The sequence below is a fragment of the Sapajus apella genome, unplaced genomic scaffold (genome assembly GCF_009761245.1).
Source record: "Sapajus apella isolate SASKATOON/1434 unplaced genomic scaffold, GSC_monkey_1.0 scaffold13, whole genome shotgun sequence".
Taxonomy (NCBI): Eukaryota; Metazoa; Chordata; class Mammalia; order Primates; family Cebidae; genus Sapajus; species Sapajus apella.
The window spans coordinates 25,365,964-25,387,813 of NW_022436953.1; the positions used below are offsets into that span (position 1 = coordinate 25,365,964).

The window sequence follows — 21,850 nt, forward strand, 5'->3', positions numbered from 1 at the left end:
GAAACCATCATTCTCAGCAAACTGACACAAGAACAGAAAACCAAACACTGCATGTTCTCACTCACGGGAATTGAACAATGAGAACACATGGACACAGGGAGGATAGCATAACACACTGGGGCCTGTTGGGGGGTGGGGGACTAGGAGAGGGATAGCAGGGGGTTGGGGGATTGGGGAGGAATAACATTAGGAGAAATACTGAATGTAGATGACGGGGGATGGATGCAGCAAGCCATCACCATGGCACGTGTATACCTATGTAACAAACCTGCACATTCGGCACATGTACCCCAGAACTTAAAGTATAATAAAAAAAAATCAGGGGCTGTTTATAATTACTCATGGGTGCATCTCAGGACTCTTTCCAGCGATGTGCGGCCGGGGGAGAGATCAACAGGTATCCGGCTGCCCTTCATGTCTCCAGCCCCCAGAGTCAGATTTTCAGGTTCCTTCAAACAACTCAGTTGCTCCCGTGATAGACCTTATAATACAAGCATGTTGTAAATTGAACTTGCTAAAAATATTTGGAAGCCACAGATGTAGTGAAAAGGGCACAGATTTTAGAGGCAGGCAGTTCTGGATTTGAGACTTCGTTTCCATCATTTGGTACCCATACAGTCTCTGGCAAAGGAATTCGGCCCTCTAATGCCGCATTGTCTCATCTGTAAAATGGGTCTGTTCTCTGGCAGCCAGGATCTTTTTTTTAGAGTCAAGGTCTTGCTCTGTCCTTCAGGCTGGAGTATAGTTGTGTGATCATAGCTTGCTGCAGTCTCTAACTCCTGGACCAAAGGGATCCTCCTGAGTCAGCCTCCCATGTAGCTGGGATTACAAGCGCGCACCACCATACCTGGCTAGGCAGGACATTTTTACAGAATTTAGATGTGTGGACAATGGGCTTACTTTTGTGCCTGACACATAACAGTATATTCAACAAATGGTAGTTATCATTATGCTTTTCATGCTGATAATTAAAGTGTTACAGTTCAGGGGTGTCCAATCTTTTAGCTTCCCTGGGCTGCATTGGAACAAGAAGAACCGTCTTGGGCCACACATAAAATACATTAACACTAATGATAATTGATTACCTAAAAAAAAAAAAAAAAAGAAAGAAAAAGAAAGAAATCATAACAAAATCTCATAGTGTCTTAAGAAAGCTTACGAATTTGTGTTGGGCCTCATTCAAAGATGTCTTGGCTGCATGCAGCCTAGGGGCTATGGACAAGGCCATAGCCTTGTTTTACACTGTAGAAATATAGATATTTTATTGCATTTGCATATTTCCTTCTGTGGTGGACATAGCATGTGCATATCCTGATAAATCTATTTTCCTATAATGTAGAGATTTCAGCAGATTGTAATGACATTTCTCTTTCTGCTACATTTTTTGCGGCAAATTTATTTTCCTTCATTTTTAAAATGTGTGAAGCCTTAACAGAATAATTTCTTATACTTTGGTTTTTTTCTAGTAGAAAAAAAAAATCAGAGCCGGTGGGAATTGTGTTTATACACTGGGACCTCGAAGTGCTGCTTTATTTTTATGTACTGACTCGTTGGGGGTGAGCTGTCGAAATCCTTGCTCTTAGAAATGCATTTGAGCCCCTGGGAAACTGAATAGGGAAAAACGAGCTAATTAAAAAAGCTGCCATCCACCTCCTCTAATTAACTTGCACTCTGCTCCCAAGAGAGGATTCAGAGATACGAAAACAAGGCAGGCAGCACCGGAAGGGAATGCCATCCTCGTGGTCCATGTGGCCCCTGGTGTTTTGATGCAGAAATCGTTCATAGTGAACAGGCAAGGGGCCACAAAGGAGCTTGGTGTGCCCTGGCCACCCCATGCTCTGCCTTCCACACAGGGTGATAGTGAGCGGCGGTCCCTCTGGGCAGGTGCGCAGGCTGGGCAGCTGCTGCAGCAGAGACCTCATTGGAATTCAGCAGCTAGAACCGAGGGGCATCCGGCCCTCCCTGTTGCTTGCTTGTGCTGTTGAGAAAGAGCAGGGCCTTTTGTGCTTCAGAGCCTGGTGTCGCCAGTGCCCAGGAATGCAGGAGCCAGGGGGCAGATGAGCCCTCAGGCTTTCCCCAAATCTCTGCGTGAGTGGGGTAGCCTCGGGGCCTCTGGACACTGGAGAAGCTCACAGCATCTGTGGCTGGTGGTGCAGCTAACTTTTTTGGTGACATTGAAAGAGATTTAGATCCAAGAGATACCAGCAGGGGAATTAGGGGTGGGAATTTGGGCGACAGAGGCCGTTCTTCAGCGGAAATGGCCTATGCCTCCTGGCAGACATGGTCCCCAGTGGAATGGGCCCGGTGGATGTGGACAGCGGTGACCAGCAGTGGGGACTCCAGTCTGCTGCACCAGGGAGGCTCTGGAAAAAGGCAAGTTAACTCTGTATCGTGTCTGTGTTGCTCATGTTGATGCAGTGCTCGGGGCCTGGTGAGGAAGCTGGTTCCCAGGGCTATACCCGGGGCCCTGCAGCAGGCCGCCAGGCTGATCCGAACTCTCATTCTTCTTTGTGGCTCAGTTGTATGACCTCCTTTTGTTTTCCACACGGATAAACAGATGCTTCAGGTACCTCTATCTGTTGTTGTGCAAGTGTGGATCTTATATTCTCCCCACAGACAAAAGCTAAGCCCTTTGATATTAATGAGTGTTTGTAAGAAGTCAATATCTTCTGTTGTGTTTGCATGAATTATTTCCTCATGAAATTTAATAGTAGACTGGCTTTGGCTCATTGGACCCCATCAAAAGCAGCGATGATGTTTCTTTTAAACTGTTTGGTTCCCTGGAGGCTTTGTGACTGGTTGGAGGCGCCAAGGTCCTTGCGGGGGTGGAGGGGGACAAGGGGGTCTTTGGCGCTGATGAAGTAACTCACTAACAAACTAGTTGTAAAAGCATTGATACAGACTTTCTGAAGGGAACTTACCAAATTGCTCTTTCCTCTGGTCCCAGTGGATAGTGGAGGGATTGGTTTGGTTCCTGGTGCTCTCTGCCAGCTGGCTGTGGACTTTAGAAGATGGCAACCTCTCCTGGGGTCCCTGGTCCTTTAGTTCTTGTGGAAGCTCGCCAATGTGAACATCTCACAGCGTTGGGTGGTGTGGCTCGGTGACACCGGTGCAGCTTGGTGCACATACTGTCCATACTCACCTGCCAGGTCACCCTGATTTCATGTGTTCACCAGATGTGCTTGCTGGGATCATTTGTGCCAATCAGCCACCCTAAGTGTCCACCCTCTTGATAATTAACCCCCTCGTTGCAAATGACTAAATCAGTATTTTGGTCTGTTTAACCCTTCCAAAATGGACTCAGCCCAGCTGCTGCTGCTGCCCAGTGCTAGCTGTCCTCTGAGGCGAGGCTGGGCTCTGGACCGCAGGCCGTTGGCATCTTGAGCATAGGTGGAGCCGGCTTGGTACTGGGGGGAGGCTTATTATTTCTGGCTTAAAATTGAGTCATCGGTGGCAGCAGGGTGATGGAGAGGGCTGTCTGTTGGTTCTTCCTCTTCTTCTTTTTAATTTTTTTAAGAGACAGGGTCTTTCTCTATCACCCAGGCTGGGGTGTATTGGCACAGTCATAGCTCACTGCAGCCTCAAACTTCTGGGCTCAAGTGATCCTCCTGCCTCGCCCTCCCTAGTAGTTGAGACCATAGGCATGTGCTACCAAGCCTGGCTAATATTTTTAGTTTTAGTTTTTATAGAAATAGGGCCTCACTGTGTTGCCCAGGCTGGTCTCAAACACCTGACATCAAGCACTCCTCCCACCTCAGTCTCCCGAAGCGCTGGGATCAGAGGCTTGAGACACTGCACCTGGCCTGCTGGTTCTTCTTCAGTGCAGGCCAAGGCTTGGCCAGTGGCTTCTCCTTGTTAGTGGGCAGAATTTCTCCAGATGGATTTTCTGTCCAGTTTTCTGGATGAAGAGCCTTCCTTGAGAACAGACTTTCCAGCAGACCAGCGAGGGCCATTTTTTTTCACTGTATCGGGGTTGGTGGCTGTGCTTTGTGTTGGTCTGATGCACCCTCTGCCTGGCCGGCTGGCTTCATTCATTCACTCCATTCACCCACTCACCAGATGTTCATTCCCGGCGCTCTGCTGTAGGCTCGGGGATGCTGTGGTAAACAAGGCCAGCTGCCTTCTTGTCTTTTGATCTCAGTGAAAGAGAAAGACAGTAAACACAACTAGAATAAGTCCATGCTCACAAGTTACGAGAGGTGCTGAGAAGGCAGGGCAGTGGAGAGAATGATGGGGTGGGATCCTGTGGGTGAGTTGGCACCATGGCATTGAACATGCAAATGCCTCTCTCTCTCTTTGAACCCACACCCGATAACGAGCGTGTGTGGAAGTTCATCCAGAATCTGCCCTGTGTGTATTTGCCACTAAGGCAAGAAGCGTGTATTTCCAGTAGAGCTGAGTTCAAAGAATATATCATTTGTGCACAGTCAGAGCCACTGATAAGATTCACTCTTGGGAATCACAACTGAGAAAATTACTTTCCTCTCATCTGTCCCTGCGCAGTTTAATTGAGCAGCGAGCTAGAACCCACCACTGGCTCTGGCTCCGAAGGCCACGCTTGCTTAGCAGAACTGGCCCTGGGCCCCTGTCTAACCTGTGCTGCTTCTCCCTCTCTCTCATCAGGAGTTCTGATTCTGAAGAGGCATTTGAGACCCCGGAGTCAACGACCCCTGTCAAAGCTCCATCCGCTCCACCCCCGCCGCCCCCCGAAGTCATTCCAGAACCTGAGGTCAGCGCACAGCCACCCCTGGAAGAACCAGGTAACCAAGGGCAGGGAGGCCCCGGAGAGCCCTGTGGCCGTGAGCCCCGGGGGAGATTAGCAACAGTTCCTCTGGTGCAGGCTGCAGGCGAGCACCCACCCCAGGGGGCTGAGTTGGCCTCTTGGCTTTGAGTTGTGCTTGATGTGGCTTCTGTAGTTGTCTTGAAAATGTAGGGTAAAGAGATACATTGGATTATTCTGCATTTGCTTTGCAGTATTTGAGGGGCGGCCTCTGGGGAGATTGGGTTCTGGAGGGCAGTGGGTCTCGGAAGTTCACAGCATAGTCTTGGATTCCAGCTCTTGGCCCCTTGCTTTTGTAAGAGCGTTCGTTCTGGACAGCCCTGTAATCTACATGTGTATTCCTAGCACCAGGCTTTGGGAAGGAAGGTAGTAAGGGGTGAGGATAGAGGGGTAGACATTCACCGCAGACCATGGTGGTTTGTTTATTCCCCATTAATCTCATGTCACCTGATTTCTTATTACTTTCCCACATCTCTTCTCCCTTAGTGTGAGTGAAAACACCTTGATGTTCCTTTTAGACGGGTCATTAGTGGACAGGTGGAACAAATCCCCTCCCCAGGCCACCCCTGGGGGGCATTCTGCGCCTCCCACAGTTACACCAGCACAGAGAACCATCTCTCACATGGAAGATGAATAGGCGCCTGGAAGAGATGGGGCCTGTCAGAGAGGGCCCCACAGGCCGGCCAGGGGGCCGGGTGGCATTGTCCTTAGACCTGGACAGCTCTGGGCCCCACACCTTAGAGGACCCCACTGTGGCCTTCCTTGGCCCACAGCCCTCCCATGTGATGAGGAGTCTGCAGGGCCAGACCCCTTCTAGACCACACAGTGGATTCCTGGGAGTGGTCACTGCCAGGGTCCCCTTTGTCCCCTTCTCCTGGCCCTTCCTCCTGAGGGCAAGCGGTACCTAAGAAGGAGCCAAGGATGGGGCTGGGCTCCTCCACTGTGCTCTTGCCCTGGCCGGGAGCCAGGTAAACTGTACAATAAAATAACATTTTGACCTTGATGCTGGTTTTAGACAGAAATGGGTGGAATTCTTTTTATCTGCCCTGGGTTCTAGCAGCCCATTGTTTTGGGAAGGATGTACACTCCCGGGGCATTGTTCCTAAACCAGTAAGTCCCTGTGCTGGGGCAAGGGGGCAGGACAGTGTTCATGAGAGCTGACACCTTTGCTGGAGTTCGACAAAATCTGCTCCCGTGTCCCCCATCTGTGACAGCTCATCAGCCCGCAGCAGTGTCTGGATTCAGCTGACCAGGGTAAACACCGGGCTCCGGAAGGATAGTGACTGGTATTTCTTTGATTTGAAGATAGAGAAGAGCCAGGAGCGCTGTCTATAGTTCTCAGAAAGTTATTTGCATCTCTGCCTTTATTTTGTATGATAAAGCATATAAAACTGTATTTCCCGTAATATTTTTTAAAAAGTCACCCATAATTTTTAATGGTAGGTTGCTGAATGACAAATACATTGTAATCTCTAGGTCAAATGTGTGATTAAGAATAAAGTATTCTTGGCCAGGCGCGATGGCTCACCCCTGTAATCCCAGCACTTGGGGAGGCAAGGCAGGGGGATCATGATGTCAGGAGTTCAAGACCAGCCTGGCCAACATAGTGAAACCCCTTCTCTACTAAAAATACAAACATTAGCTGGGTGTGGTGGTGCACACCTGTAGTCCTAGCTACTCGAGAGGCTGAGGCAGGAGAATCACTTGAACCTGGAAGGCGGAGGTTGTAGTGAGCCTAGATCATGCCGCTGCACTCCAGCCTGGGCGACAGAGGGAGACTCCATCACAAAAAAAAGAAAAAAGAAAAGGAAACAGTTTAGAAGAGAATGATGGCATATTACAGGGCATGTTCCATCCCCAGACGCCAAGGAGAGTGCAGAGAAATCCACTTCTGGCCACAGGCATGTCTCCTGGGATTCCCAATGTCCTGCCAGCTCCTGGAGAACAGGATGCCACTCTGTTCTTTTCTTTGGTATGGTCCTTCTTCCTTCTGCCTAACTCCCTTTCAGCAAAGCAAAGAACAATCTCCATTCTTAAAAACGAACATACGCAATACCCACCTCTCTGTTAGATGGCAGTTACTAAAAGAATGAGCATTATTGAGGATTAAGAGATAACCCCCACCCCAAGGGAAGGGGCTGGAAAGTTAATTGCTGCGGAGTCACAGCCCCTCAGAACCTTTGATTACACCCATTGGAGTGTTTGAACGTGGACTTTATGCTTCCCCTCCTTTGAAAACGGCAGCGAGCCTAGCTGTGTAAGGGTTGTACACTGAGGAGACTTACGGTTGGAACTGTGTCTGCTGAAAGCCCCCCTAGCTTGGGCTGTACAAAGATTCATTTGATTTGCTGCCCTGGTAGAAAACCACCTCCCAGATGGAGGGTCCCCTCGTCCATTCTGTAGACCAGCATGGAGCATTACAAAGGTGTGGGAAGGTGGCTGTGCTTGCTAGCATAGGTGGCTATAGGAGAAGAAAGATTCGTTCTGAGAACCACAGGAAAGAAGGGCGCCGGGGGAAATCTATTGTTCACTTTCCTCTGCACAGTGCCTGGAATATGACAAAAGGTGCTGCGAGAACCACGTGAAGTAAAGACAAGACCTTTGGCTGTGAATAAAGATGTGGTTTTTCGTCCTGCCAACCTACATTTTATAAAGCACTCACTTGCCCTACATTGGGTCCTGCCAGCGTCTCTGTGCTCTCTGGGATGGAAGATGTGGGCTGGAGCAGCCCTGCCAGCCTGTTCTGAGGGCTGTAGCCTGGACCACACTCCCGAGGCAGAGGATGGGGCAAAGGACTGCACCTGCCGCCAGCTGGGGCGGGCCAGGACTTCGCTCATCTGAGCGCAGTTCCCTTATCTGTAAAATGAAGAGGGTGATCTGTGAGTCCCTTCAGATCCTTCCTGCCCTGGCCTTCCGCGGTCGTGTGAACAGAATGCTTGGCTGAGGTACAGTGACTGTGTTGTTAGAACTCAAAGCTGGCCACTGAGGGGCATAAATGCACGTCATGTAATTAAATAATGGCTCCAAATCAAGCATTTGCCTTGTCAGGGCTGTGCTAGGTCCTCTGAGTGTTTCGTCTCCCACGCAGGTGAGGGAGGATTGGCTGCATGCACACAGCATCTCTGTACAGTGGATGTCTTCCCCTGATTCCCAGTGACACTCAGAGGTTACGGACCTCGTGCGCCGTCTCGCAGCCGATGAGGGGCTCTAGTGTCAGAACCCAGGCCTCTCCACCTCCAAGCCCAGCTCCCTTCCATTTGGAGCCAGACTGCTTTCCGCGAAGGTGCAGTGAGCCGATGCCTTTGTGCACCTAGCCTGGGGCAGGCACTTAGTAGGTGTTGAGCGAAAGTCGTTGCTGAACCTGCCATTGCTCAGATGTGTGCTGGGGCAGTCCTGCCAGCCTGTCCTGAGAGCTGCAGCCTGGGCCACGTCCCCGGGGCAGAGGATGGAGCAAAGGACTGCAAGTCAGTGGATGGTCAGTGGGGGTGACATGGCAGGGGAGCCGAGGCAGGTCCCCTCGAATAGTGCTCACCTGCCCTTCAGGGACATTGACGAACGTTGGGGAATGCAGCTTCTTTACTCGTTCTTGCGAGAAGACTGCCAAGCCCAGGGAAAGGCCCATGCTGGGGCCTCAGAGGTGACGGGAGCCTCCCTGTGCCCTGCGTGCCTACACCTTTCCTCTCTCTCCGGGACATGGTCCCGCCAGGCACTGATTGTGACACTGCACTTGGGGGCCCGAGCCATCAAGCCAAGGGTATACGGGTTCACAGCCACCAGATCCTAGCGCCAGTGCCCTCACCTGGCACTGACTGTGCTTCAAGTGGCTGGTAGTGGACAGCTCTCTTCACATTGACTTGGAATGGAGCTCAGTGCGCAGCCTGGCTGCAGAGCACCCGGTGGCTTCCATTCTCCTTGGGTCTGCTGCTGGTCGTTGTACACACTGTCACCTGCCTTCATCTCTGAGCAGCCCATGTGTGGGTGTTCCCTGAAGCCACGGGAGACTCTGCTGTCATAGGGTGGGGCAGCCCAGAACTCAGCCTGGGGCAGGGACATAGAAGTGGGTGTCACCATGGCATGTGAAGAGCTGGGGGCGTGGCTGCCTTTTCCTGGCACCTGCTGTGCTCACGGACTCTCCCTCCCCACCTGCACAGAATGCCCGACGACAGCTGATGACAGCACACTGCCTTAGGTCTGACCAGGCGGCTATCACAACATAACCACAGGCTGGGCACCTGTTAACAACAGAAATGTATTGCTCACAGTTCTGGAGGCTAGGAAGTCCAAGATCAAGGCTCTGGCAGATGTGGTGTCTAGGGAGGGTGGTGTCTGCTTTCTGTTCGCAGACAGCACCTCCTCCCGGTGTCCTTGCATGGTGGAAGGACACACAGTCTTCTTCAGGCCTCTTCTGTAAGGGCACTAATCCCACTCATGAGGACACTGCCCCCATGAGCTCATCACCTCCCAAAGACCCCACCTCCTGATGCCATCACCTTATGTGAGGATTTCAACATAGGGATTTTGGGGACCCACACATTTGGACCAGAGCACACAGTGAGCTGAGGCCGAGACTTTTCAGGCCTGGGTCTGGTTACCACAGGCACTTGAACCCTTTTTGGCCGGCTGCTCCCTCTTCACGATGTGAGTGTTTCATGTGCCCAGGTCCAGGGAACAGATGAGATCACTGGGGATTCTGATGCAGCCCAGGCAGAGGCTGGCACTGCACCCAGGGGCCCCTGGGCATTGAGCCAGGGGTATATGGGTTCACAGCCACAGATCCAAGACCCGTTCATCCCACGCTGAGGGGACGGTGGAGAGTTTGGGGGCTGCTAGCCAGGTGAGGAAGTGGGAGTATGGCGACCTCGCCCGCCTGCAGTGACTGTGTTCATATGGGGGGATGGTGACCTCATGTGTCCTGTGCCCCTTGGATGGAGACACCAACAACCTGGCAGGGCCCCAACCCTCTGGACGCGTGTTCACTTCCTGTAATGACCTCGCTGGAGGGGCTGGAGTGCACTCCACATCAGCCACACAGGCACAGTGGGCCACGAATGGACTATGGGGGACTCTCGCAGACCCCAGTGGCTCAGCCATTATCCTCCTGGGAAGACAGGGGTGTAACCAGACCCCACAGGTGTTCCCTGTTATGGACAATGTTTGGCGATGTAATGGAACAATAGTAACACTGCAGGGGAGGTCCTAGAGACAGTGACATGAGGCACAGCAAGGTTAAGGAACTTTGGCCAAAGACAGCGCGCTGATGAGTGGCAGAGCCAAGGTTTCCACCGCTTTTTATCTGACCCTGGACTCTGAAACCGACACCTTTTGAATCTGACGTCATGTTAGTGGTCTACCTTTGTGCTGTCTTCTTTAGCTTTTAAAGAAAGCACTTAGGCAGGGTGCAGTGGCTCATGTCTGTAATCCCAACACTTTGGGAGGTCAGGGTGGGCAGATCACGAAGTCAGGAGATCAAGACCATCTTGGCCAACATGGTGAAACCCCGTCTCGACTAAAGATACAAAAAGTAGCTGAGTGTGGTGACGCGTGCCTGTAATCCCAGCTACTCGGGAGGCTAAGGCAGGAGAATCGCTTGAACCAGGGAGTCAGAGGTTTCCATGAGCTGAGATGGTGCCACTGCACTCCAGCCTGGGTGACAGAGCCAGACTCTGTCTAAAAATAAAAGAAAGCACTTTTCCAAAGTGTCCCATTTCATGCCTGCTTGTAAAGGATGAGAAGTGGCCCCAGGGCACAGCCAATGTTATTTTCCCCATTGCCCTCTCCCTCTACCTTCAAATGAGCAGTTAGGTCAGTAAGCCAGCAGAGCTCTTGTGCTGCTGCTGGGGCCTGGCGTGGGGGACTGTGACCCCTTGGTAGGCAGCCCACCAGGGAAGAGCCCCAGCAGGACAACAGGTAGGGATGTGGCAGGGAAAGTTGCTCATCTCTGGCTGACATGAGAGAAGTGACAGTCAGCAAAGCAGGACAGAGAGGGACATGTGGGCTGGGCATGTGGCCCATACCTGTAATCTCAGCACTTTGGGAGGCTGAGATGGGAGGATCACTAGAGCCCAGGAGTTCAAGACTGGCTTTAAAAACTAGCCAGGTACGGTGGCACGGTTTTGGTAGCTACTTAGGCAGGTGAGATGAGAGGATCACTAGAGCCTGGGAGTTTGAGGTGGCAGTGAACTATGGTAACGCCACTGCACTGCAGCCTGGGTGACAGAGTGGGACCCTGTCTCTTAAAAACAAAATGGTGACCTGTGGCATGTTCTAGGTGGAGCCAGGACCAGCCCAAAGTTGCTGCTGAAGTCCCAGCTGTCTGAACTGCCCCTACAGCACAGTGGGACTGTCACTCTGACAGTGCTTCTGGCTGCCTTCTTACTTCCTAACCTACCTAGCAAAGCCTCCCCTTAGGTTCTCTCCATCCTGACTGTGGCTCTGTTACTTAGATGCTCATGAGGCCGACTCTTCTGGGAACAATTTGGTTTATGTAAAGAGAATTCAATTTCTTCATCACTAAGTGAGTTAACATGATCAGTAATTGTCCGTCCCCACAATGCCTCCACAGCACTTCTCCCTCTTGATTTCTGGGAATTGAACAGAAGTTGAGAGCAGATATATGAGAGCAAGGTAGACCTCAGTAAGCAGAGGAGCACAGATCCAGCTGGTGGGGCTTCCGGGGCCCCAGTGGGGTCTCCATGAGAGCCTGAACACCCACTGGTCTGAGGACAGAAGGCAGCCATGGCACAGGCCTCCTGTTGTCTTGCTGGTCAATTTTGGGTTTGGTTTCTCGAGCTCTCTGTTTTGGCCCACATCAGAGGACAGTGGGCACTGAAGGACAGCCTCTGCCTGGCACTTCTGCAGCCCTGATGCCCCACAATTCTGACGTGAAATCCACACAGGGAATTGGAGCCCAAAGGCCCATCCTCAAAGCCCACTCATTTTTGTGGCCAAATACTAAAATGTTGTCCACTGGAGGTTTTAAAAGTGAGACTAGTCCCAGACAGAAGCAGATCAGGTGAGCCAGCCCAGTTCCAGACTTCCCGATGAGCAGACGCACCTGTGGCACCTGCTACAAGGGGGGCTCTGAGCCCCACCCCAGTCCTGCGGAAGGAACTGCTGCTCTGCAGAGGAAGGGACGGGTGGAGGCGGAGTCTGGGGTTTTAATGAGTGTCCCAGGTGTATCTTAGGCTAGGCAAATTTGGGAAATGTTGAATTCATCATGGACTTGCTCTGAGCTGCCCACAGCCACCAGCAAAATGCCACACAAAGACCAAGTAATGCTTTATTTCTGTCTTGTTAGCCTACTTAAAATGGAGACCTTTTCCCAGCATATTACTAATTGAAGGTAGTATTCATATACTTAGAAGATATAAAGCCATGCTCCCGGTGTATGAGACCATGTACCCATGATGTGCCAGCTTAAGAGGAATCTGTGAGTGCCGGGCCACACTTCTGGGCCTCAGGGCACCAAGGATCCCTGCCCAGAGTGAACTCATTGGGGGATGGGGTAAAGGAGGGGAGGATGGAGAGGAACTGGTGCGGTGACTGGCAGCAGGTGCTCTTGTGAGAAACAGCCCAGCAAGGCTGAGTGTGGCCTTTGGAGAAGGTGACATCAGCTGGGTGATGTCGGCTGCCCTGTCCCAGCTCTCTCCCTTTCCTGGGAATCTCCTGTCATTCTAACACATTGCCTTTCCCTCAACTTGGGGGTTGTATTGCCCAGCACTGGTACTGTGGGCTGAATTGTGGCCCCCACATCTGGCTGCTGAAGCCCCAACCCCCAATGCGATTATTGCAGGGAGGACCTTTACAGGAGGCAGTGAAGGTTGAACAAGTTCATACGGGTGGTGCCCTAATCCCATGGGAACCAATGTTCCTATCAAAGAGGAAGGGACCAGGTGTGCACACAGAGAAAAGGCCATTTGCAAACCAAGGAGAGAGGCCTCAGGAGAGACAAACCCACCATCCAAGACCCCTTGACCTCGGACTTCTAGCCGCCAGCACTGTGAGAAAGACATTTCTGTGGTTTAAGCTGCCCAGTCTGTGGTCCTTGGTGATGGCAGCCCAGCAGGCTCATGTAACTGGGATACCCTAGTGAGCCTTTTCATCTGATGAGCCGTGGGTGCTGACTTTGTCATCAGACTGAGCCAGAAACCTGGAGCCTGCGTACAAGGCACTGTTCTCCAGGGCACTGCTCAGATCTGTGCCAATGGAGACGTGAGATGGAGGAAGCGTTATGGATGGAGTCATCTGGGGTCCTGTCCTTCCTTATCTCCATGTCCGTGGCACACCCCACAGTGGCTGATGTCTGGGAGGCATCCCGGGTTATTTGTGGAACGAACAAATGAATCACACAGTTGATTGCATCTGCGTCTGTCTTCATGCAGACGTGCTATGTGGATGTTTAGAAATCCAGTAGGGAAGGCCAGGCGTGGTGGCTCCCGCCTTCAGTCCCAGCACCCCAGCACTTCGGGAGGCTGAGGTGGGTGGGATCACTTAAGGTCAGGAGTTTGAGACCAAATATTTTTTTATTTTTGTAAAAATACAAAAATTAGCTGGACGTGGTGGCACATACCTGTAATCCCGGCTACTCGGGAGGCTGAGGCAGGAGAGTCACTTGAACCTGGGAGGTGGAAGTTGCAGTGAGCCGAGATTGCACCACTGCACTCCAGCCTGGGTGACAGAGTGAGACTATGTTTCCAAAAAAAGAAAAAAAGAAAAACCCAGTAGGGGAGCAGGGAGGACTGGGAACCCAGGTGACCACAGGGGACCCTCTAGCCCTGTGAGGGACCCCACCGAGCAGCCTGCTCTGTTGACCAACACAATAAGACATCGGTTCTCAACCAGGGAGGATTCTGCCCCCATCAAGGGTACATGGCAGTGTCTAGAGACAGCGTTGGTTGTCACAATGGGGTAGGGAGTGGGGACTACTGGCATCCAGTGTGGGGAGGATAGGGATGCTGCTAAGCATCCTACAGGGCACAGGACAGCCCCCAGGATAAAAACCTGACTGTCCCCAAATGTCCATCATGCCAAGGATAAGAAACCCTGCGGCAAGATGAGGCGTCCTGGCTCCTGATGATCTAATGAGAGCCTGTCAGTGTTAAGGAGGAAAGCCATGCTAAGCAGGCAGGGAGCTCCTTCTTCTGGAGGAAGCAATGAGCAGTTGGTTCAGCTGCACCTCCGCATATTGTTGGGTGATTACTGCTGACATCTGAAGGGCCTCTGAAGGCCTCCTTCTGCAGGCTGCAGAGGCACGTGTAACGGCCTGAGAGGGAGAAGGCTGGTGTTGGTGGGCCTTGCTTTAAAAATGATGGGATAGGCCGAGGTTCATTCTTCCTCCTGCCAAAGCTCATTTGAAAACACCTGGTCCCCCTCAGCGTCCCCTGGTCCTCTGTGCCCTCCGTGTATCCAGGGGCAAGCACAGAGCTGGAAGATGAGGTCACTGCTGGTGGGAGGATGGGGTACTTGAGAGTACTAGGGCCTAGAGGAAACTGGGAGGGAGTTGATTTTAGAAAGAAGGGAGTCAACACCTTTTGAAATGAGAAGGAAGAAGGGTACTTGGAGAAACCATGTGGTAGAAAGAGCTGTGTATTTAGGACAACTGCACCAGGCAGGCCCTGGGTGGAGAAGAGGAGAGTGAGAGGCTTGAAACTAGGAGCAGCTCAGAGACGAGCTTCCAAATGATGCTTTCAATTGAAGCATTTGTTGATCCTGTAAGAAAAAGTGTGACCTGTCAGGAAACAAAGCTAAGGCTGGTCCCTAAACTCAAGAAGCTTCGAGTTTTTTTGTGTTGTTAGCTGATTTCTCTACCAGGTACTCCAGGAGAAAGGGGCTTGGGAGCCAAGCTTGGTAAGCACTGTGCACAGTACTCACTGCCCAGAGATTTGCAGTCGTGGACATGAATTGCTCGGAGAAAATTGACAGGAAGAGACCAGTTCAGGGGTTAATTGTGAATTTTCTAAACCTTGTTGTTTGCTGCAGTGAGAGGGCAGATTTAGCAAGTGAAAATACAGGGTGCCCATTAAATCTGAATCTTAGATAAACAAAGAATCCTTGAGACATGGGACATACTTACATTAAAAAACATGTTCATCTATCTGAAATTCAAATCCAGCTGAGCATCCTGTCCTTTGTCTGGCAAAGGGGGAAGGGGGCTGGGGGCAGACCACCTGTCATGAGGCACACGTTGGAAACGCTGTCCCAGGTCTTATCCGTGCAGCGCCGTTTAGTCCTGGCTCTGCGTCCTCCCAGTGCTGAGGCCTGCAGACCCTGCAGACCGCTTTATCGTGTTTACCCTCTTGTCCAATGACACACTATTAGTTTTCTAGCAAATCATTTTCTGGCATTCTTGACTGCCTGGAGCAGCTGTGAACTCAGAAATGCATGAAAGATGCCGCTTGGTGCCAGCGGAACCCAGAGTAGCCGAGCCAAAGCTGGGGCTGGCCAGATTCCCATGGGGGGTGGGGGGCGGGACCTTTGAGCATCATTTGGCCGCTGTGTGCAGCATCTGCGGCGTGTTGGGGAAATAGGAGCGACCTCCTAGGCCGGCAGTGTCTGATGAGGTAGAAAAGCTGAGAGGAAGCAGCTAGGAGAGCAGTGAGAATAGGCGAGGGGCAAGGCCGAGGAGAGGCAGACAGGACTAAAGGAGAGGTTACGGCTGGAGCTGCAGGTGGCAGACAGCAGTTCCACCACAGGTGCCGGGGGCCTCCGTGGAAAGGCCCCTGTTCTTCACAGTGGCTCTGAGCCACCCAGAACAGGTTTGCTGGTGGCTGTGGCTGCTATTAATATTTATGGAAGACACCCTATGCCTTTCTGAAGGATTTCTGTGTCCTGCTGTCCCACTCCTGACCCTTGCTTTAGCCACACTGGCCTCCTCGCTGTTTCTGTAACACACAAGGGGTGCTCCTGCCACAGGGCCTTTACACGCGCTGTTCCCTCTGCCCAGGATGCTTCCTCCCCAGGAGTCCTCCTGGTTCAAGGACCACCTTCATTCTGGTCTTCGTTCAGATGTCTCTTCAGAAGATCTTGCCTGATTACCTTATTTTAGAAGTGAAACTCTCTATCCTGGCTTTATTTTTTCCTTAACGTGTGTCACCCTCTGAAATTCTGTACAGTTTGTTTTGTTTTTTGGTTTTGTTTGTTTGTTTTGAGACAGAGTCTCATTCACTCTGTTGTCCAGGCTGAAGTGCAGTGGCGTGATCTCAGCTGTCTGCAACCTCCGGCTCCCGGGCTCAAGCGATTCTCCTGCGTCAGCCTCTGGAGTAGCTGGGATTACAGGTGGACGCCACCATGCCTGGCTAATTTTTGTACTTTTTTAGTAGAGACAGGGTTTCACCGCGCTGACCAGGCTAATTTCAAACGCCTGACCTCAAGTGATCTGCCTGCCTCAGACTCCCAATGTGCTGGGATTACAGGCGTGAGACCCCAGGCGCTGCCCTGTTTATTGCTTTATTCACTGCCTTCCCCTGAAGAATGTAACTTCCAGAAAGGGAAGGATTTTGTCTATTTCTGTTCTTTGTTGAATCTCTAGTACCTAGAACCATGCCTGGTCCTAATTAGGCACTTGATGAGTGTTTTTTAACGAATGCTCTGAGCTGTTCTTTAATCAGTCCTCATCACCCCCATTGTGGAACTCTGGGCAAGCCTTGCCTGGGTCTCCAGCTAATAATGGGTAGGTCAGGATCTGTATCCAAGTAGTGCACCCAGCAGTGGGCAGGGGGGGTCTGGGGCCATGGTTTGTCTCCCTTTGCTAGAGGAAATTGTTCTGGCACAAGAGGAGAGGTGCCCCAATATGTCCTATGTCTGTAATGGATGGCTTTGTCTCTGTTTCCTCAGGATGTGGTTCTGAGACAGTCCCTGTCCCCGATGGCCCACGGAGTGACTCGGTGGAAGGAAGTCCCTTCCGTCCCCCGTCACACTCCTTCTCTGCCGTCTTTGATGAAGACAAGCCGATAGCCAGCAGCGGGACTTACAACTTGGACTTTGACAACATTGAGCTTGTGGATACCTTTCAGACCTTGGAGCCCCGTGCCTCAGACGCTAAGAATCAGGAGGGCAAAGTGAACACACGGAGGAAGTCCACGGATTCCGTCCCCATCTCTAAGTCTACACTGTCCCGGTCGCTCAGCCTGCAAGCCAGTGACTTTGATGGTGCCTCTTCCTCAGGCAATCCCGAGGCCGTGGCCCTCGCCCCAGATGCCTATAGCACGGGTTCCAGCAGTGCTTCCAGTACCCTTAAGCGAACTAAAAAACCGAGGCCGCCTTCCTTAAAAAAGAAACAGACCACCAAGAAACCCACAGAGACTCCCCCAGTGAAGGAGACGCAACAGGAGCCAGACGAAGAGAGCCCCGTCCCCAGTGAGGAGAATCTAGCATCTGAGACGAAGACAGACTCTGCCAAGACGGAAGGTCCTGGCCCAGCCTCATTGGAGGAGACGCCCCTTGAGCCTGCCACGGGACCCAAAGCTGCCTGCCCTCCGGACTCAGAGAGTGCGGAAGGAGCTGTCCCCCCAGCTTCTGGAGGTTGCAGAGTGCAGAACTCACCCCCCGTCGGGCGGAAGACACTGCCTCTTACCACGGCCCTGGAGGCAGGGGAGGGAACCCCATCAGACAGCCGGGGGCAAGAGGACTCTCCAGCCAAAGGGCTCTCCGTGAGGCTGGAGTTTGACTATTCTGAGGACAAGGGTAGTTGGGACGACCAGCAGGAAAACCCCCCTCCTACCAAAAAGATAGGCAAAAAGCCAGTTGCCAAAATGCCCCTGAGGAGGCCAAAGATGAAAAAGACACCCGAGAAACTTGACAACACTCCTGCCTCACCTCCCAGATCCCCTGCTGAACCCAATGACATCCCCATTGCTAAAGGTACTTACACCTTTGATATTGACAAGTGGGATGACCCCAATTTTAACCCTTTTTCTTCCACCTCAAAAATGCAGGAGTCTCCCAAACTGCCCCAACAATCATACAACTTTGACCCAGACACCTGTGAGGAGTCCGTTGACCCCTTTAAGACATCCTCTAAGACCCCCAGCTCACCTTCTAAATCCCCAGCCTCCTTTGAGATCCCAGCCAGTGCTATCGAAGCCAATGGAGTGGACGGAGATGGGCTAAACAAGCCCGCTAAGAAGAAGAAGACGCCCCTCAAGACGTAAGTTCAGGGGTGGAGGTGGTAAGGATCGGAGGCGGGGGTGCACATTGCTGTGACCCTTGGTCATATGCCTGGATAACCTTCGACTGCCCTAACCTTGCCCTTGGGTGCTGTGATGATGCCACGCTTACGGCCGTTGCACCAGGCAGATAATATATGTGTTTTCTTTCCTCTCTGCTGTCAGAGTGGAGGCATTTTCCCATCCACATACCCCTTTGTGTCCTTGGTCTTTTGCTTTAATAAATCAATGGCCTAGAGCTTTACTTTTAGCCAAAGGCCTGATGTTCAACTCCAGGGCAATCTGGGAGATCCCATGGCTAAAAGCTCCCTTGAAGATCTGGTCGATCCCCCTGTTGGTAACTAGTTGCTTTTTGGAGAAGCTAGGAGATACACCCTTTAAAATATTAAAATTTATAGAATTTGTTTCTGCCTATTAATGAGACATTAGCCCAGGAGACAAACATAGTAGATTCCAGAAGGCCCAGGAATGAAAGATGTGGCCTGGGCCCTTTTCTGCTGCATGCCAAACAGCCCATAAGAAATACCCCTCTTTGGCCGGGTGTAGTGGCTCACGCCTATAATCCCAGCATCTTGGGAGGCTGAGGTGGGTGGATCGCCTGAGGTCAGGAGTTTGAGACCAGCCTGGCCAACGTGGTGAAACCCCGTCTCTACTAAAAATGCAAAAATTAGTTGGGTGTGGTGGCGGGTTCCTGTAATCCCAGCTACTTGGGAGGCTGAGGTAGGAGAATCGCTTGAACCTGGGAGGCGGAGGTTGCAGTGAGCCAAGATCAGGCCAAGGCCACTGTGCTCCAGTCTGGGCGACAGAGCGAGACTCCGTCTAAAAAAATGAATAAATAAAACGAAATACTCCTCTTTGACTCCTTCCCTCTCTCCAGTCATCTTTTGTAGACAAAACCCCTGTAAGTTCTGAAGAGGTAAATGGAACCTGGAAGCAGGGAGCAAATCCCCACAATCCCCAGGAAACCATTAGTCCTCGGCTCTGTGGTTCACAGACACTTGGCCAAGCACATTGTGCTTAAATACCAAACACCCATGGCTCCAGAGTTCATCCCAAGACTTGTTCTCTCATGGATGGTTGCTGGCCCTTTATTATTTGGCCCCTGTGGTTAATAGCTTGGCGATTTCCTTACTCTTATGGGAAGTATTGTCAATAATTTTAAAAGACTGTGGAGATCAGTCTCCTGGGGAAAGACCACAGCGCTGGCCCCTCTCGGTCTGCCTGGCACGAAAGAGACAGGGTGACACGTTTACCTCCCATTCTGGGCTCCCCCTAACATTGAACATCTGAGAAGAATGCAGGGCCTCCCAAGAGGAGGTTTGACAGCAGGGTTTAACCTTGGATTACCCTGCCACTGTGTAGTGGTGGCTGGAGGCCATCCTGGCCAAAATGGGGACTTTTTTTTTCAGCTACCCAACTAGATCCTTCCTAGAGACAGCCTAGAATTCATGTTGCAAACTTTATTTCAAGCCTGGAATAGAGGTCTGACATGCCTAGACTGCAAAGCCATCCTCTCCCATCTGTGGAGTGAGAGCCGACCGTGGCCACCACCTCCTCCTCCTCCGAGATATATTCTGTGTCTCATAGGCATCAGAGCTAACAGGGATCGGGGAAGTTTACCCAGCTTGTGGTCTCACCTCTAGTGCAGATAAGGACTTTGGCTTGGAAGACCCTGCACGGGTCTGATAAAGCTCTTGGGGCACCAGTGCTTTGTGGGAGCATTAGAACCAAGAGAGGAAGCTCTTCCCCAGCAGCCCCTTCCAAAAAGCTGGGGCGCTGCCCAGCTTCAGAAGTAGACCCTATAGCGATGGCTGCCATATCCTAACCCATTAATAACCAGTTGCCTGCAGATTTATCTTTTTTGTCAGTTCCTTCTGTCTGTCTCTCTTTTTCTTTGTCCTCTTGTCTTAGGATGGTTGAAGATGTGATGTCTGTGTGTTCTCTGTTGTAAGTAAATTTAATGCAATCTGCCTCTTATGCCCAATGTGCTTGTTTTTCTGCCTTTTGTTTCTGCTTCCAAGCTCTTTTTCATTTCCCCTCTATGGCTGCTACTGATGTATTTCTGTGGTGGGCCTGGGAATGATGTGGCATGGGGCTCCCCAGTAGCCAAGGTTACTTTTCTGTTTCATAGTGATTCGCCTAAGAGACTGCTTGGCTGTGAAAATGTGACCATCCAGCATCTGCCTGCTTGTCAGGAATGGAACTTTTTTCCCTCCCTTGCATATTGGATGTCTTCATCTGAAATCATAAAAATTTTTTTTTAAATAACTCTTCATTGCATTCTTTCATTTTAAATTGGGCTAGTGGGCGATTGCTTTCAACACTCCTGTGACTTCGCGTTAAAATAACCTGCCGGTCTAACCACAGGCAGTGACGGCCATGGCTTTTCCTGCTAACATGTAAAGCCGTTCCAAATTGAGGCCTGCAGAGCACCCTGAAAAGCAGGGTCAGCGCAGAGTGGAGCACACGGCTGAGAGCCATCGCCAGGCTGCCCCGGGCCTGCATCCTCAGTCACCCAGGACCTGGCTGGGTATCGGCATGCCTCATCTGTCATCTGTGGGTCACCCTGCCACCTGTCAGTAGAAACAGAGCTGACCATTTCTGTGCCTCTGCTGCTTTGCCTCCCCTGGCCAGGAGGGATCTGTGGGCAGCTCTGGGGAGTCCATAGGCGTACACCTTCTCCCTGTCCTTACAAGGGAAGCTGGCCTCGTCCCAGGTGGCCAGCAGTCCCAGGATAGGGTGGAGTCTGTCAGGCTCTCTTCTGCCCAAGGGATTTCTTCAGTCTTTTTGAGCCACTCAGCAACTATAAACTATATGGTTATATATTTATATGCATGAATAAATATATGCTTCAAGCTGTGGTTGCACTGTTTTAATGGCAAATGTTATCAATGCTGTAAATAGCCATTTATAGTATTTTTTTTTCATGATTAAATGCCATTGTTGGAGTGATTTGAGAGAACACAAGGAAGGAACTTGAATGCCAAATTGCTCTGCCCACCCAGTTAATGTCGAAGGGGAGAGGGTGGGATCTAAGGAGAGGGACCACCCCCTAGAGCCTTTGCTTTACTGGTAGTGGGGCCATACCAGGGAGGGGCTGGGGACAGGGGGCAGGAGCCAGTCTGCAGGGTGGAAAAAGACCCCATTCTGATGTCTGCACGATGGATTGAGTGGAACTGCTCAGGCTACAGTCACCCCTTCCTTCTGGGATCTGCTTCCTTGAGCCTTCAGGAGTCTGATCTGGTGTTTCCTTTGCCTCACAGCCCCCCATTCATATGAAGGAGATAGAAAGGGAGAAAAGAGCTGCGAGTCTTGTCTGTTCACCATGGTTAGGAAAAGACATAAAAGAATCACCTCTCCCAGCCCCACCTTTAGTCAGGATTCCACCTAGAAGCCTTCAGAGCACGGGAATCCGTTGAGCTCAAAGATCCTGTGATCGGGAGGATTCAGCAGGTTCTCCCTGAGGACCCTGAACTTTCTATTTCTCTGTGGACCCCTTCAGTTGTTTGTTAAGTGAGGTGTTGCCTTGCCCGTCTGTAAATTGGTGTCCTGAGCCTAGAGCCCCTCCCCCAACCTTATTTGGGTTGACATTCCTGGAAGACTCCAGATAAATTAATCTGCTCACCAAAAATTTGCTTTATAAAATAAAAACGTTTAGTTAAATTTATCTTCATTTTCTGGATCAGTTCTCCAAAATGGCATCTCTTTAAAGATTTCCGGCTTGATGGATCTTTCCCTTGGGGGCAAAAATAACAGCTGTTAAAAAGTGAGAATGGGTAGTGGCCGTCTTCTCGCTGGTGCTGGAGTGGCGGCGGTGGGAGGGTGGCCTGGGCCAGATGGCTCCGCAGAGGCAGTAGCTTTGGTCCGCTCTGTACTGCTCTGGAGTGTCCCGTTCCTCTGCTTGTTG

The 21,850-nt window shown here is 51.3% G+C and overlaps 1 protein-coding gene across 32 annotated transcripts in view; it reads left to right on the top strand.

Moving 5' to 3' along the window:
• The window catches only part of TACC2 (transforming acidic coiled-coil containing protein 2), a 257,255-nt gene that overhangs the window by 190,229 nt on the left and 45,176 nt on the right, over window positions 1–21,850 (top strand). For 29 of the 32 annotated variants that reach the window (XM_032281896.1, XM_032281873.1, XM_032281868.1 and 26 more), the window contains 2 exons: window positions 4,624–4,760; window positions 16,613–17,924. In XM_032281896.1, coding sequence (XP_032137787.1) covers window positions 4,624–4,760; window positions 16,613–17,924 — 1,449 coding nt within the window. Of the gene's footprint in view, window positions 1–4,623; window positions 4,761–16,612; window positions 17,925–19,854; window positions 19,891–21,850 lie in introns of all 32 variants that reach the window. The other 3 variants (XM_032281871.1, XM_032281886.1, XM_032281898.1) reach the window with 1 other exon arrangement.